The following is a 15,525-nucleotide window of genomic DNA, read 5'->3' as shown; positions in this document are numbered from 1 at the left end:
GTTCTTGTTATTCTTGTTGGGATTGCTATTGTCTGTTTTAAGTTGAAAGTATCTGTGAGGTTGAGCAATAGTTCTTTTCTTTTGCTGGTTCCAAGAAAACCAGTGTTGAAGTCCCCACAAAGCACTGATTTTTTGTCTAGATGAAGCCTGATTAGTACATATTCTAGCTTATTTAGAAATGAGTCGAAATTTCCATTTGGGGAGCGATAAATACATGCTACAACTGTATTTGTCTCACTGACTTCAATGAGTGCCAGCTCAAAGTCTCTTTCTGCACTGAGATGTTGAAAGGTGCATAGCAGAACTTAGCCATGAATCATGTCGAGATTATTTTAAGGAACTAAATATAATGACAGGGCCTGGCCTGTATATTTACAACTGCCTTGTCTTCGTTAAAGAGAATCTGAGTAAATTTGACTTAAAGAGAACAGTTCATTACCATAACATAAGAAATTTACATACAATTAATATGCCATATGCTAGGCATGCAAAAACACATAACAGCTAAAAATATCTCGGTCTTGTCTACTTGAACAAATTACCTGAAAATGCCTACACAGTGCCAGTAAATAAATTTAAAACTAGTCTTTCGAGTTGGATCAAAAGTAAAGTAATTTACTCTGCTCAGGAGTTCCTTGAGTAAGTGACAAATGACCCACTTTCCTTACGAGAATGAACTATAAATTAATTGGAAACTATATATATGCTGCACTGTGCAACTATTTTATTACTGTTTCATGTACTTATTGTTAATTATCTGTTTATTATTTTTTGTCATTTACTGAACTATGTAGTTATTTATCTTGTAACTGATCTATTAGGAAACATCTTGTTATTATTTAAATTTGCATGTATATGCATTGCATCCATCCTGGATTATTATATTGTAGTTAATAACATTTGTCATGTTGAAGTTTATATTGTTATTATTATTATGTAAACACTGACGACACCAGATGCATGTAAATATGCTCAACGGTGGAATAAAACATTTGTATTGTGTTTTTTGATTCATATTTTAAACCATGCTTAATGAGAATTGGGGTACCTCCATTTTTATAGCTGTTTCTACAGAAATAATTTGGTAGTGTGTAACCTTGTATAGAAAAAGAATCAATTTGGTCATTATTTAGCCAGTGTTCTGTAAGGCACAGAACACTAATAAAGTAAAGTTCTGTGTTTAGTAATATCTCTACATCTAAAACTTTGTTTCTTATTAACTGAATATTTTGATGGCACAAAGATGTTTGTTGCTGTAATTTATTTGATTACCAGTATCATGATTTACATTTACATTTGAGATTCCTAGGGGCATTTTTATCGTATCACTGACCTCATTCTTTCTTGGTAAGGATCTGTCCACAAAAAACCATCTGTGTGGGAGCCTGGAGTCTTTTTCTGCATTGATGGAGTCTACTTCTTTTCGTCCAATGTGCTGTGCACCACTCCTGCATTACAGGGAGGTGATTGCTGTTCTGGCGAACAGAGAAGATGTGATGATGTATCTGTTTTCTTTAATGTTGTATGTCTTATCTCCGATTTCTTGACAACACATATGTTTATTTTTTCCACAACAAGATGCTTCCCTAGTCCGTTTATGTGCAGTCCATGTCTAGTGTGGAATCTACGTCCTATGCCACTTAGATCAATGGCTTCTACGTTTTCATATTTTGTGCATAGTTTCGACAGGCCGACCGCGGTTGACGAGCGGTTCTAGGTGCTTTAGTCTGGAACCGCGTGACTGCTACGTCGCAGGTTCGAATCCTGCCTCGGGCATGGATGTGTGTGATGTCCTTAGGATAGTTAGGTTTAAGTAGTTCTAAGCTCTAGGGGACTGATGACCTCAGATGTTAAGTCCCATAGTGGTCAGAGCCATTTGAACCATTTTCGACAGTGACACGTCAGCTGCACTTGCTCTCTGTTTATACATTACCACGGTGGTAGGTCGTATCGGTATGGAATAGTCATTCACAGGACATTTGCATGAAAAAAAAATGGCTCTGAGCACTATGGGACTTAACTACTGAGGTCATCAGTCCCGTAGAACTTAGAACTACTTAAACCTAACTAACCTAGGGACATTGCACACATCCATGCCCGAGGCAGGATTCGAACCTGCGACCGTAGCGGTCACGCGGTTCCAGACTGCAGTGCCTAGAACCGCACGGCCACACCCGCCGGCCCATCCAACGATCATGACTGTCAGCAAGGACAATAAACTTTATATTACTTTTTCGTGTTTTGTCACACTGGGGCTGTGCATTGTTATGGCTTTCGGAATCTGCGGCAGATAGGTGTGAATCTTCATTAAACATTGGAGAGACAGGTATTTATGAATAACCGTGTACATTTTGCAGAAGATTCATGGAAATTCATGGAAGCGAGATTGGGGTGTGTACAGAGGCATAGGGTACATGCATCATGTAAGGGAGGGTACATGCATCATGTAAGGGGCAGGCAACTGCTTGACACACACACACACACACACACACACACACACACACACATACTCCCCACATAAAACTTACGACCTTCGCAAAACTAGCTCGTATCCTGTCTTACCACACAGACGTAATTCAATAGCAATTTGAAGAAAGCCAGAACACGTCATGGGTACTGACTAGTACCTAGCGTACCCACAGTCATTTGTTGTGAAATATCAAACTTGTTTCACTCTATATGACTATCCTACTTGCATTTAACAATACTAGATAGCTCTGGGTTCTGAAGGCTTCCAGTACATCCACATCTACATGGATACTCTGCAAATCACATTTAAGTGCCTGGCAGTGGATTCATCGAACCTCCTTCACAATTCTCTATTATTCCAACCTTGTATAGTGCGCGGAAAGAATGAACACCTATATCTTTCCGTATGAGCTCTGATTGCCCTTATTTTATCGTGGTGATCGTTCCGCCCTAAGTAGGTCGGTGTCAACAGCATATTTTCGCTTTCGGGGGAGAAAGTTGGTGATTGGAATTTCGTGAGAAAAACGCCTTTCTTTTAATGATTTCCAGCCCAAATTCTGTACCATATCTGTGACACACTCTCCCATATTTCGCGATAATACAAAATGTGCTGCCTTTCTTTGAACTTTTTCGATGTACTCTGTCGGTCCTGCCTGGTAAGAATCCCATACTGTGTAGGCAGTCTCCTTAGTAGATCGGTTACATTTTCTTGTAAGTGTCCTGCCAATAAAACGCCGTCTATGGTTAGCCTTCCCCACAACATTTTCTATGTGTTCTTTCCAGTTTCAGTTGTTCGTAATTGTAATACCTAGGTATTTAGTTGTATTTACGGCTTTTAGATTAGACTGATTTATCGTGTAACCGAAGTTTAATGAGTTCCTTTTAACACTCATCTGGATGACCTCACACTTTTCGTTATTTAGAGTCAACCGCAACTTTTCGCACCATTCAGATATTTTTTCTAACTCGTTTTGCAGTTTGTTTTCATCTTCTGATGACTTTATTTGTCGATAAACGACAGTGTCATCTGCAAACAACCGAAGACGGCTGCTCAGATTGTCTCCCAAATCGTTTATATAGATAAGAAACAGAGCTTATAACACTACCTTGGGGAACGCCTGAAATCACTTCTCTTTTACTCGATGACTTTCCGCCAATTACTACGAACTGAGACCTCTCTGACAGGAAATCGCAAATCCAGTCACATAACTGAGACGATATTCCATAAGCACGCAATTTTACTACGAGCCGCTTGTGTGGTGCAGTGTCAAAGGCCTTCAGGAATACGGAATCGACCTGAAATCCCTTGTCAATAGCTTTCAGCACTTCATGTGAATAAAGAGCTAGTTGTGCTTCACAGGAACGATGTTTTCTAAACCCATGTTGACTGTTTGTCAATAGACCGTTTCCTTCGACGTAACTCATAATGTTCGAGCACAATATATGTTCTAAAATCCTGCATATCGACGTTAAAGATATGGCCTTGTAATTTAGTGGATTACTCCTACTACCTTTCTTGAATATTGGTGTGACCTGTGCAACTTTCCAGTCGTTGGGTACAGATCTTTCGCCGAGCGAACGGTTGTATATGATTGTTAAGTATGGAGCTAATGCATCAGCATCCTCCGAAAGGAACCTAATTGGTATACATTCTGGACCAGAAGACTTGCTTTTATTAAGTGATTTGAGTTGCTTCACTACTCCGAGGATATTTACTTCTACCTTACTCATGTTGGCAGCTGTTCTCGATTCGAATTCTGGAATATTTACTTCGTCTTCTTTTGCGAAGGCATTTCGGAAGGCTGTGTTTAGTAAATCTGCTTTGGCAGCAGTCTTCGATAGTATCTCCATTGTTATCACGCAGAGAAGGCATTGATTGTTACTTGCCGCTAACATACTTCACATAGGACCAGAATCTCTTTGGATTTTCTCCCAGGTTTCGAGACAAAGTTTCGTTGTGGAACTGTTATTAGGCGTCTCGCATTGAACTCCGCGCTAAGTTTCGAGCTTCTGTAAAGGATCGCCAATCTTGGGGATTTTGCGTCTGTTTAAACTTGGCATGTATGTTTCGTTGTTTCTGCAACCCGTTTTGTGTATCAAGGAGGATCAGCTCCATCGTTTGTTAGTTTATTCGGTATAAACCTCTCAATTGCTGCCGATAATATTTCTTTGAATTTAAGCCACATCTGGTCTACACTTGTGTTATTAATTTGGACGAGTGGTGATTTTCTCTCAGGAAGCCGTCAAGTGAATTTTTATCTGCTTTTTTGAATAGGTATATTTTTCGCTTATTTTTCGAGGATTTGGGGATTACAATATTCAATCTCGCTACGACAACTCTGTGTTCACTAATCCCTATATCGATTTTGATGCTGGTTATTAACTCAGGATTATTTGTTGCTTAGAGGTCAAGTGTGTTTTCACAACCGTTTACTATTCGCGTGGGCTCATGAACTAACTGCTCGAAATAATTTTCAGAGAATGTGTTTCGCACAATTTCGGATGATATTTTATGTGTACCTCCGGCATTAAACATGTATTTTCGCCACCACCATATCGAGGGTAAATTAAAGTCACCACCAACTATTATCGTATGAGTTGGGTAAGTGTTTGAAATCAAACTCAAGTTTTCTTTGAACCTTTCAGCTTACAAATCACTCGTGTAATTGGTTCTAGAATATTGCTCAAGTGTGTGGGACCCATACCAGACAGAATTAACAGGGGATATTGAACATATACAGAGAAGGGCAGCACGAATGGTCACAGGTTTGTTTCATCTGTAGCGGAGTGTAACAGAGATGCTGAAGCAACTGAACTGGCAGAATCTTGAAGACAAATGTAAACTGTCCCGAGAAAGTGTATTAACAAAATTCCAAGAACCGGCTTTAAATGATTACTCTAAGGATGTACTACAACCACCCAAGTATCACTGACATAGGGATTGAGGATAATATCAGAATAATTACTGCATGCACAGAGGCATTCAAACAACCATTCTTCCCGCACTCCATATGTGAATGAAACCCTAATAACTGGTACAATGGGGCATATCCTCTGTCATGCAGCTCACAGTGGATTGCAGAGTATAGATGTAGATCTAGAAGTAGAAATATTATCGGTAGAATAAAATCCGATAAAGTACTCATTCACTGTCAAAATCTTCCGAAGCAACTCTAGGGAACATGGACTTCCTCAGTTTTTGGCATGTCACAAGTTTCATACAGTGAATTTTAAAATTTCAGCAGTTCTTATGTCGCACATAATTCCTAACCAGCAGAAAAATGCTACTTTTGGAGCACAAAAAAGGTGACTACGTTTCTCTTTAAAAGACTCTGACAGAAAAGTGGGGAATCAGCTGCCTCCATCCTCATTCTACCTTCTTCACCAAAATTTTGGCATGTAAACATTTTAAATCCTTTTATCCAGTCTCTCATTGTAGTGAAGCCTTCATACTCAGAATCTCTCTCTCGCTACCACTGTCTATATATGTCTCTCTCCCACTATCTTCTTTTCCTTCCATTAATTTATAGTATATCCCACTGCGACTGTCTCTTCTCTCACTTCCTTCTGGTTTTCTTTCCTACTGCCACTGTCCCCATCATACCTCAGAAACTTGAAAATTTTGGAGGTGTCGAACTTACGTTTTCCACTATGCATTTAAAATTTTTGTCCAAAATATGCCGTCCCCTGTATGTATGTGTTAAAGTTCGCCAGTGATGGAGGGCCAGACCCTCTTAGCCTATGTATGTTCTGCACCCACCTGTATTTTTCATTATAACTGTTCCTCTCTCTTTTAGTCCCACTGTTTCTCTCTCTGTCCACGTCTCTTTCTCTTTCAATGCCACTACCTTCACTGTCCATCAGTTCTCCTCTCTCTTTTTGGCCCCATTTCTATTGCCTTCACTCATCTCTCTTTCTCTCTCCCAACATCACTGTTTCCTCTCTCTTTGTCTCCTGCTGGCACTCTCTTCTCTCTCTACCACCGTCACTGTCTCTCTGCTATTCTCTTTCAGCACAAAAGTAAGAATATGTTCACATCCCAATTTTTTTGGCGAGGAAGGCGGAATGTGTTTGGAGGCTGCTGGCGCCCCGCAGTTTTGCCAGAGTCTTTTAACGAGGTTTTGTGCTCCAACAAGAGCATTTTTGCTGCTGGTTCCTTTCTTTTCCCTGCTGCAAATGGGCGAGCTGCTTATATGAAACGAATTCTGTGAGTCAGTGTATTTTTGATAGTTTCTTTATATACTTCGACAGATTTAGATACTTTGACACATATGAAAAAAAATAAGTATTCATGAAATCATGTTAACAAAAATGGTTTGCTCTATATTTTTCTGGATAATTTGCTAGTTGATTGCACATCCTCGAAAATGTCTGGCTTATGATCTGTTTCTAAAAAGAGTAAAAATGCTATTAAGATTACTTTATTGAATTTACGGTCTTTCTGGTCTCACATAATTTTTGACAATAGCCTTAAGTTCCTTTTAGACTTGTTAAGACCCTTTTAAGCCCATTTTTTGTTGCTGCAGTACCACTTTCTGTACATCTGAAGTACCCATCATACAGAAAGGAAGGGCCATGAAGTTTTATTGGTGCAAAATGCTGACTAAAAATATAGCTTGGTAACCTCAGAACCATCGCGCTGACCCCTAGCCATGTGTTCTCCACCTCATTTAATACAATATTTACACCTCAGACCGGATATTACATGCATAAGTACAGTAAATTTGAATCGCTGGATTTCGGTAATGGATAACGATACCGAAAAAAGTTTGACGGTCCCCCAAGAATACCATCTTAAGAACATATGGTAAAAATTTCGACGATTTGCCATGAACATAAGTTATTGAAGTGACTATCCCCACAAAGGGTATTTTTGGTACCCAAAAATCATGTTTTTTCGGGTGTATCTTGATGACGGCAAATATAAAGCGCCAAAGAAACTGGTATAGGCATACATATTCAAATACAGAGATATGTAAAAGGGCAGAATATGGCAGTCTGCTTGGTAACACCTATATACGACAACAAGTGTCTGGCGAAGTTGTTAAATCGGTTACTGCTGCTACAATGGCACGTTATCAAGATTTAAGTGAGTTTGTATGTGGTGTTACAGTCGGTGCACGAACGATGGGACGCAGCATATCCGAGGTAGCAATGAAGTGGGAATTTTCCCGTACGACCATTTCACGAGTGTACCCTGAATATCAGGAATCCGATAAAACACCAAATCTCCGACAGCGCTGTGGCCGGAAAAAGATCCTACAAGAACGGAACCAACGACGACTGAAGAGAAACGTTCGCGTGTCAGAAGTGCAATCATTTCGAAAATTGCTGCAAATTTCAATGCTGGGCCATCAAGAAGTGTCAGCATGTGAACCATCCAACAAAACATCATCGATATAGGTTTTCGGAGCCGAAGGCCCACTCGTGTACCCTTGATGACTGCATGACTCACAGCTTTAACCTCACCTGGACCTCTCAACACCGACATTGGATTGTTGATGACTGGAAACATGTTGCCTGATTGGACAAGTCTAGTTTCAAATTGCACCGAGCAGATGGATGTGTACGGGTATGGAGACAACCTCATGAACCCATGGACCCTGCATGTCAGCAAGGAACCGTTCAAGTTCGTGGAGGCTCTTTAATGGTGTGGGGCGTGTGCAGTTGGAGTGATATGGGACCTCTGATGCGTCTAGATACGACTCTGATAGGTGACACGTACGTAAGCATCTCGTCTGATCACCTGCATCCATTCATGTCCATTGTGCATTCTGACGGACTTGGGCAATTCCAGCAGGACAATGCGACGCCCCACACGTCCAGAAGTGCTACAGATTGGCGCCAGGAACACACTTCTGGCCACTGAACTTCCCAGACATGAACATTATTGAGCATATTTGGGATGCCTTGCAAAGTCGTTTTCAGAAGAGATCTCCACCCCCTCGTACTCTTACGGATTTATGGACAGCCCTGCAGGATTCATGGTGTCAGTTCCCTCCAGCACTACTTCAGACATTGGTCCATGCCACGTCGTGTTGCGGCTCTTCTGCGTGCTCGCGGGGGCCCTACACAGTATTAGGCTCTTCGATGTATTTTCGAAAACGGAAAATTGCCGTTTCTACATGAACGTCTAAAGAATGTAGAGTTAAAATCTGAAATATTTGCTGTGGTTAGTTATTTAGATAATTGCGATCCACAGGGCAAAAACGGCTAAAAATCGTTAACGCCACGCTTAAAATTACAGTGCAGATATTATCTTTGCGTAAATGAATAATACTTACACTCTTCTTGTTTTTTCCTGGCCTTATCCAGTACCTACCCGAGTGTTTGTTTAAATAAGATGAAAGTTCGAAGAAAATCAAGTGGATTTACTGGGATGTCCCGCTAAAAGAACCGACTGAACTACGTCGAGTATCGTTGTGATGAACTTCAGTATCGGGTGCAAGTCACATCAGTTTTTTTCCTGAAAACCCGCGATAACTGTTGTTCTCGTTCCAGAGAGGATGAGAACACATTTCGCCTGCGGCGTACCAGGATTCAGTGTTTAGACTTTACACGAGATTTCATGTTGTTAATGTAACAAAAAGAGGAGGTGCTACCAGCTCAAGTTACATGAGTAACAGCTTTGAACCAAATACCAACGATTCCCAGTAACTTGTGACGGCATACTATATGTCTTTGCAATGCATATTTTTCGTAAACACACAAATCGGAGAAGGGAAAGGTGCTCTAAGGAACAGTACGAGCAAGTTAACGACCGGTTAAGACGGTGAAGGTGTTAAGTATGTCGTAAGTGGGAGCAACGCGAAACGCGCAAAGCTGTTATGACATGGGGAAAAGCGGTCTTTTGCGCATAGCACAGTGGCTTTCGGCAACAAGTCGCGGTGTTAATCAAAGGGCCTCGCGCCACATGACGTAAGGTTATTGGGAAGCGAGGTGAAGAAGTATGCCGTGCTTTCTATTTAAAAAATCCTGCGGCCTACTAGTCCCAACTGTGGCAGACATGTGCTGTACCTGGATGCTGCGAGTCCGTGTGTATGAAAATCGAGTGAAGTGCGCAAGTATCACAAGTCCTCTCTGCTTTGCCGGCTGTGATGATGCTTTCACGGTGTGCAGTCGTCGAGAGGGCTCCAATGAAGTGTAATAGTGTCGTTACTCTTTAAAATACACTCAAAGTGAAGGGTAAAGAAGGACGCACCACGAAGGAGTTATCCGAATAGGACGGGAATCGGTAGAAATGATGCATATGTACATACAAAAAGATGATTAACATTTGACCCGGCGAGTTTGCTGACCAAGATAGGGTTTGGCAAGCACCAAGAAGAGCAGTAGAAACTCTCGTCGTGTACGGGCGAGCATTATCTTGCTGAAATGTAAGCCGAGAATGCCTTTCCATCAAGGACAACAAAACGGGAAGTAGAATATCATCGACGTACCGCTGGTTGTAAGGATGCCGCAGTTGACAGACAAAGGGGTCCTGCTATGATAAGAAATGACACCACAGACCATCGCTTTGTCGGCCCGTATGTCGGAGGGCAAGGTTGGTATCCCACCGCTATCTGGGGCGTCTCCAGACACGTCTTCGGCCTGGAATCTCATTGACTAGAGCAGAACTGTCTTCAGTCCCACTTCGAACTGAGATGCGATGACCAGCAAAGACGTGGCTGGAAACGCCGTGGACAGCGGTGCGATACCAAACTGACTGTTGTTCGCCATACTGCCTGACAACCACGAGTTATTGTCTGAGGTGTCATATCTTTTCGTAGCAGGACCCCCTTGGATTGTTAATCGCGGCACCCTTACAGCAAAGCGGTACGTCGACGATATTCTACCGCCCGTTTTGTTACCCTTCATGAAAACCCATTCTGGTTTCACATTTCAGCAAGATAAATGCCCGCCCGCACACGGCAACAGTTTCTACTGCTTGTCTTGGTGCTTGCCAGACCCTATTTGGCCAGCAAGGTCGCGTTATCTGTCCCAAATTGACAACATGTGGAGCATGATAGACAAGGTCCCCCAACCACATCGGGATTTTGACGACCTAACGCACCAGCTGGACAGAATTTGGCACAATATACCTTAGAAGGATAACAACTCTACCAATGAATGCTAAGCCGAGTAACTGTTTGCATATGGGTCAGAGGTCGACTAATGTGTTATTGACTTGCTCAATTTGTGAAGCTCTTTCTCCTGAATGAATCATCCAATTTTTTGAATTACTAACCATTTGTTTGTCTGCACAGATAGATTACATCTGCCGATTATCGTCCCGTACAGATAATTCCTTCGCCTTGCCACTTTTCCATTTTTCTTCGCATGTATTTTGAACTGTAACGACACTATTGCACTCCATGGAGCTCTCCCGCAGACTGTGCACTGTGACAGCGTCAACAGTTCCTTCGTGGTGCTTTTTTCATTGTTTTTCTTAGAGAGTACATATAAATGATCTAGTGGATAACGTCGGAAGCTCCATGAGGCTTTTTGTAAACGATGTTGTTGGCTAAAGGAAGGCTAGGGTACTATAAGACTGTAACGAAATGTTAGAAGACCTGCGGAAGATCAATGATAGCTGTAGGGACTGGTAGTGGATTCAGTATGTAAATAAATGCAACGTATTGTGCGCAATACAATTGCTTCAGAGATCACTGGAAGCAGTAACAACCGTAAAATACATAGGACTGATAATCTGGGGTGACGTAAAGCGGAATTATCACATAAAGAAAACAGCAGAAAAAGCAAATGCCAAGCTGAAATTCATTTGATGAATTATAATGAAATGTAATTCATTCGTGAAATAAGTGACTTATAAATCATTTGTAAAATCGATTAATGAATACTTCTTATCAGTCTCGGACTGACAGAGAAGACACAAAGAAGTTTCGTCACGGGATCGTATAATAAACATGAGACCGTTACGGAATGCTCAAATCACCACAATAGAGGCTTTGTGTTAACGGAGAGCATTATTGTCGTTTTTACAATGTACCATTCGCGGATGGAACAGGGAGCCGAGATAATGATAGTGGTTCCCGATGTCCTTCCCTCGGATTGCAGATTATCACTTCATAAGAGTTATCAAGAAGTTCCCGTTCGACGGTCGTACAGACCAGGGCATATCAGGCAATATCACCGTGAGCATCGACGCAATCATACCACCAATGCACCATTTTGAAGATATCTGTCTGATAAAACACTGTGTCCTGTTGCGAGAAGAAGTTTGTAACTGCCTGCTACACATCCTCATCCGACTGGAATCGTCGACTCCTCAACGCCTGTTTAGGGGACCGAATGCGTGGTAATCGTATGAGGAGAGATCAGAATTATAGGTGTGTGTTCGAGTGTCTCTCATTTGAGTTGGCGTAACTTCTGCGTTACGGTATTTACGATATGGGGACCTGCGTTATGAAACAGCAGCAGCCCTTGTGGCACTTTTCGACAGACAAGCTGCCCCATACACATCGTTCATTCACCGATGGATGTCTACCAGTGTTATTTTGCAGCTAAGACAATATTAACGGCAAGATGGTCCTGTTTGGACGCATTTGGTGCTAACGCCGCAATAGTTCACGTTCTCGCATTTAGCGCACACATGCCGGAAAGCCATGAATGCCACGCCATCCCTTGCCTACATGGGAAACTTTTTGATCCTCTTTTATACTTCTTCTTTACTTCGAAGCTACCAGGCCCAATGGATCACCCGTTGCTACAAGTTTTCTTCTCCATCGTCTTCTATTCATCCAATGATGCCATCTGCCATCCGTCCACATCCATGGCAAGGTCTTCCATCCGAACCACATATCGAGCCCACTATAGTAACTTGTTTCAGATGATTCCTGCTATACTGGCATCTTGATACTGTTCATCTAGCCCATAATTGTGTCTCATCCTCGATGCACTGGTGGTTGCGTCCAACATCGGAACAAAGACCTTCCACAGCACTTTTCTGTCAAATACGAGAAGTTCAAAAAAGTCATGCTTTCGGATTCTCCGCATCCCACAGCCCTACAATATCATGCGAATCTTGAACCACCTCAAGAGACGTCTGGATCTCGCTCGTGGCCACCTACAGTGCCCCTGGTAATTTGTTTCAGTTCCTCTCCAGAGTTACTAGGTAAGCATATATCACGTGCGTAGGTTAGATGTGACATCGCTTCCCTTCGACTTGGATTCCTTCAACGTTTTCTTTAAAGGTATCACGTACGATCTTCTCAAGAGAAAAAATAAACAGGGTAGGAGGTAAACCATCTCCTTGCCTGACACCAGCATCAATTTCAACGGTATCTGTTACTCTGTTTACCACCTTCACCTTACCACGTGTTCCACTCAGGCCGATCTTCACCAGGTTGATGAATTTCTGTGACGTCGCGAATCCTCTAAGACAGCTGAACAGGTTTTACGGTATATGTAATCACATGCCTTCTTGAAATCACGATTTATAATTTATCAACATACGATTTCTGTTTGCCTAATTATTGGTTCAGCATGCCACGCATACTTTTGGAGAGATGGAAACAAAGAAACCAGGAGGCTAACAAATCTACCAGATTCTTATTTATTACACCATCAGCCACCCATAATAACAACAATATGCCAAACACTTCCATGGCACACAATAAAAATCATAGTTGTGCATCAAGACGAGACCTACCCAGTCTTCTGCAGCCACTAATATATCAAGAGAATTGTCGGTAGTGTACAGTGATTGGATAATGAAAAAATGAAGCGTAGGAGTTTATTCGAAATTATTCGAATTTGAGTCAGTATCGAAATTCCCTGCGTGTCATTAATGCAAAAATCTAACGACTTTCACAACCGCGATTTTATGCAAAGAGAATTTTAGACGAAACAGCGTAGACTCTCAGAACAGATAAGAATGAAGCTGACCTGCTCAACAGCCTATTAGTAACGTAAACCATCCTTGTTAGAATGTTGCGTTGATTTACTGTGACGAAAGAAATAAGCATAAGGATCGAAATGAGTACGCTTGCTATAATGAGCTCAAGACCTAATAAGGGCTTGGTGCAAGATCTTACATCGAGAATCATAACGTCGCAGCCTTGCCCCTAATTATTAGTGATACAAATTTCGAATGATGAGCTTGCAGACAGCAGCAAATTTAACATCGGAATCCAGAATGTATGTGCCGATGTAGCGGTAGACATTTGATACAAGTTTGTAGCCATATTAGAGCGGTATTAACGACGGACTTCCACGGTAAAGTGAAAGCGATTTAGAAATGACGACTTTCGGTGCTCCTTTTTATTTGCTAAATGACTCGACGGACGTGCTACTAAAAACTAACATGGCATTATACATTTTACGTGTCGCATGTCACGCGTTCAGAAGACATTTTCTGTTAGCCCGAAGTTGCCTTGAAGCGTTACTCAAATCCCAAAACCAGTAACAGTGTGTGGCTGGACCTATTGCACCTTCAGTGATTACGGTGAGCCAAAACAATAGCACTACTAGTCACCACGACAATGAGCAGCCGCACGGATTTGCAAGCACGTGGTGTGGCAAGGGAAGTACTTCCTCTCACCGATTTGATTCATATTGACAGGGTGTGGAGAGCATTACTACGAATTTAACATATGTGAACAGGAAGACGTAACTCTGAGTCGATATCGTGAAGATCGAGTATGGAAATTTTAGGGCTGCTCATATACTTTGTATAGTCGCAAATATGCAAGCAGTAAGCAACCAAACGAGTAATCGCGAAGTTTCCTAAGTCGCTGGATCGAGTCTCGTTCCTGGTACCTTTTTTCTTTCATTCTCATGTAATTCTGACAACAGATTTATTATGACTGTACAAATTATCAATATTTAATGGTTCATTTATTATTTACATAATACTGATCCTGAACAAAGGAGGAAATGTTTTTTTTTCGTAAGGAGATTGAAAATAAAAAGGATACCAGTGAACTTTCAGTCAAATCAGTACAGAGAATGCTGACGTATCTGTATGGGTTAAACATTAAAACAAGCATGAAAACTTCCCACAGTTGCACCGGAACAGCAGACGAACTTATTGTGAAGGATATTGACAAAAAAAGGAAAAAGTTAGAAAGGATAGCAAAAACATCACAGAGTGGGCCACACTATCACTAACATTAATTCAAATGAAGTTTGTTCATCCAGCTGTTCTGCTTAGCCGCATATGTCGTTTGTTGTGAGGGTTATTAAGAAATGACAAATGACTTTTAGGCTATCTTCGTTAACAATGCAAAGTCAACAATACTGTCAGTATAGAGACGCAAGTTCGTAATAATGCACAGCGGGACGCAAAGGAACTGAACATGCAAATAAAACACTTTTGCCAATATGTAATACAGAATAAAGCAGAATTATGACGACTGGAACAGCTAAATCTCCCCCGCTCGTAAAGCTGGGCAGTGCCACGGGTCCGAAGCATATGCAGTTTGGATAAATCATCTCTACGGTCTACTATAAACATTATCTGCAGTGTTACGCACCTCCTCCATCCGCCTGCATGATCGCCCCTCAACGTCTTCGTCTGCCCCTGCAGAGTCGGCCGCCATCTTCGCCTCGAGTTCTGCAGAGGGTACGGTCACGATGCACATAACGCCTTCTGCAGCCATTGCCCTGCCTTCTGCCTCGGGAGAGTAGTGTTCGCGGACGGCCGACTGCCGGCATTGCGCTGCCGACTTCCTTTTGTTCCGTACGTTCGGCCCCCACGCTAGCGCCACGTACTCCCCCGCCACTGTCAAGGACGCTGAGTGTTAACAGCTGACCGGAAGAAAGTGTTCTGACTCAACAGGTAACGTGTCAGTGCCTAATGAGGCAGTAGTCACACAGCGTTGGAGTTTGTTACCGAAATCAATTCTGAAAATGGACCTGACGTAAAAAAAAAAATCTGTCACATGGGAGTGACTGCCAGTCAAATAGAGTTAACGACAACACGTCATAGGCAATTTCCGATCCACTGTTACGAGCGTCCGCCTAAATTTACTCAAGGGTGGGGGAGATGAGTCGAGATTTTAAAATTTGCGTCCTTTATGTAACTGAGTTGGTACGTACAGATGTGTGTTATGC

General features: G+C 41.9%; 1 protein-coding gene across 1 annotated transcript in view; it reads right to left on the bottom strand.

The window, feature by feature from the left end:
• LOC126176703 (uncharacterized) overlaps nt 1-15,116 on the bottom strand; it is a 244,902-nt gene extending 229,786 nt beyond the window's left edge. Inside the window, exon 1 of the mRNA XM_049923870.1 lies at nt 14,946-15,116. Coding sequence (XP_049779827.1) covers nt 14,946-15,071 — 126 coding nt within the window. The 5' untranslated portion in view covers nt 15,072-15,116. The remainder of the gene's footprint in view (nt 1-14,945) is intronic.
• Nucleotides 15,117-15,525: the final 409 nt, after the last annotated feature.

The sequence above is a fragment of the Schistocerca cancellata genome, chromosome 3 (genome assembly GCF_023864275.1).
Source record: "Schistocerca cancellata isolate TAMUIC-IGC-003103 chromosome 3, iqSchCanc2.1, whole genome shotgun sequence".
Classification (NCBI taxonomy): Eukaryota; Metazoa; Arthropoda; class Insecta; order Orthoptera; family Acrididae; genus Schistocerca; species Schistocerca cancellata.
The sequence above is the reverse complement of the archived record's forward strand: the minus strand, read 5'-3'. Positions and strand labels throughout refer to the sequence as shown.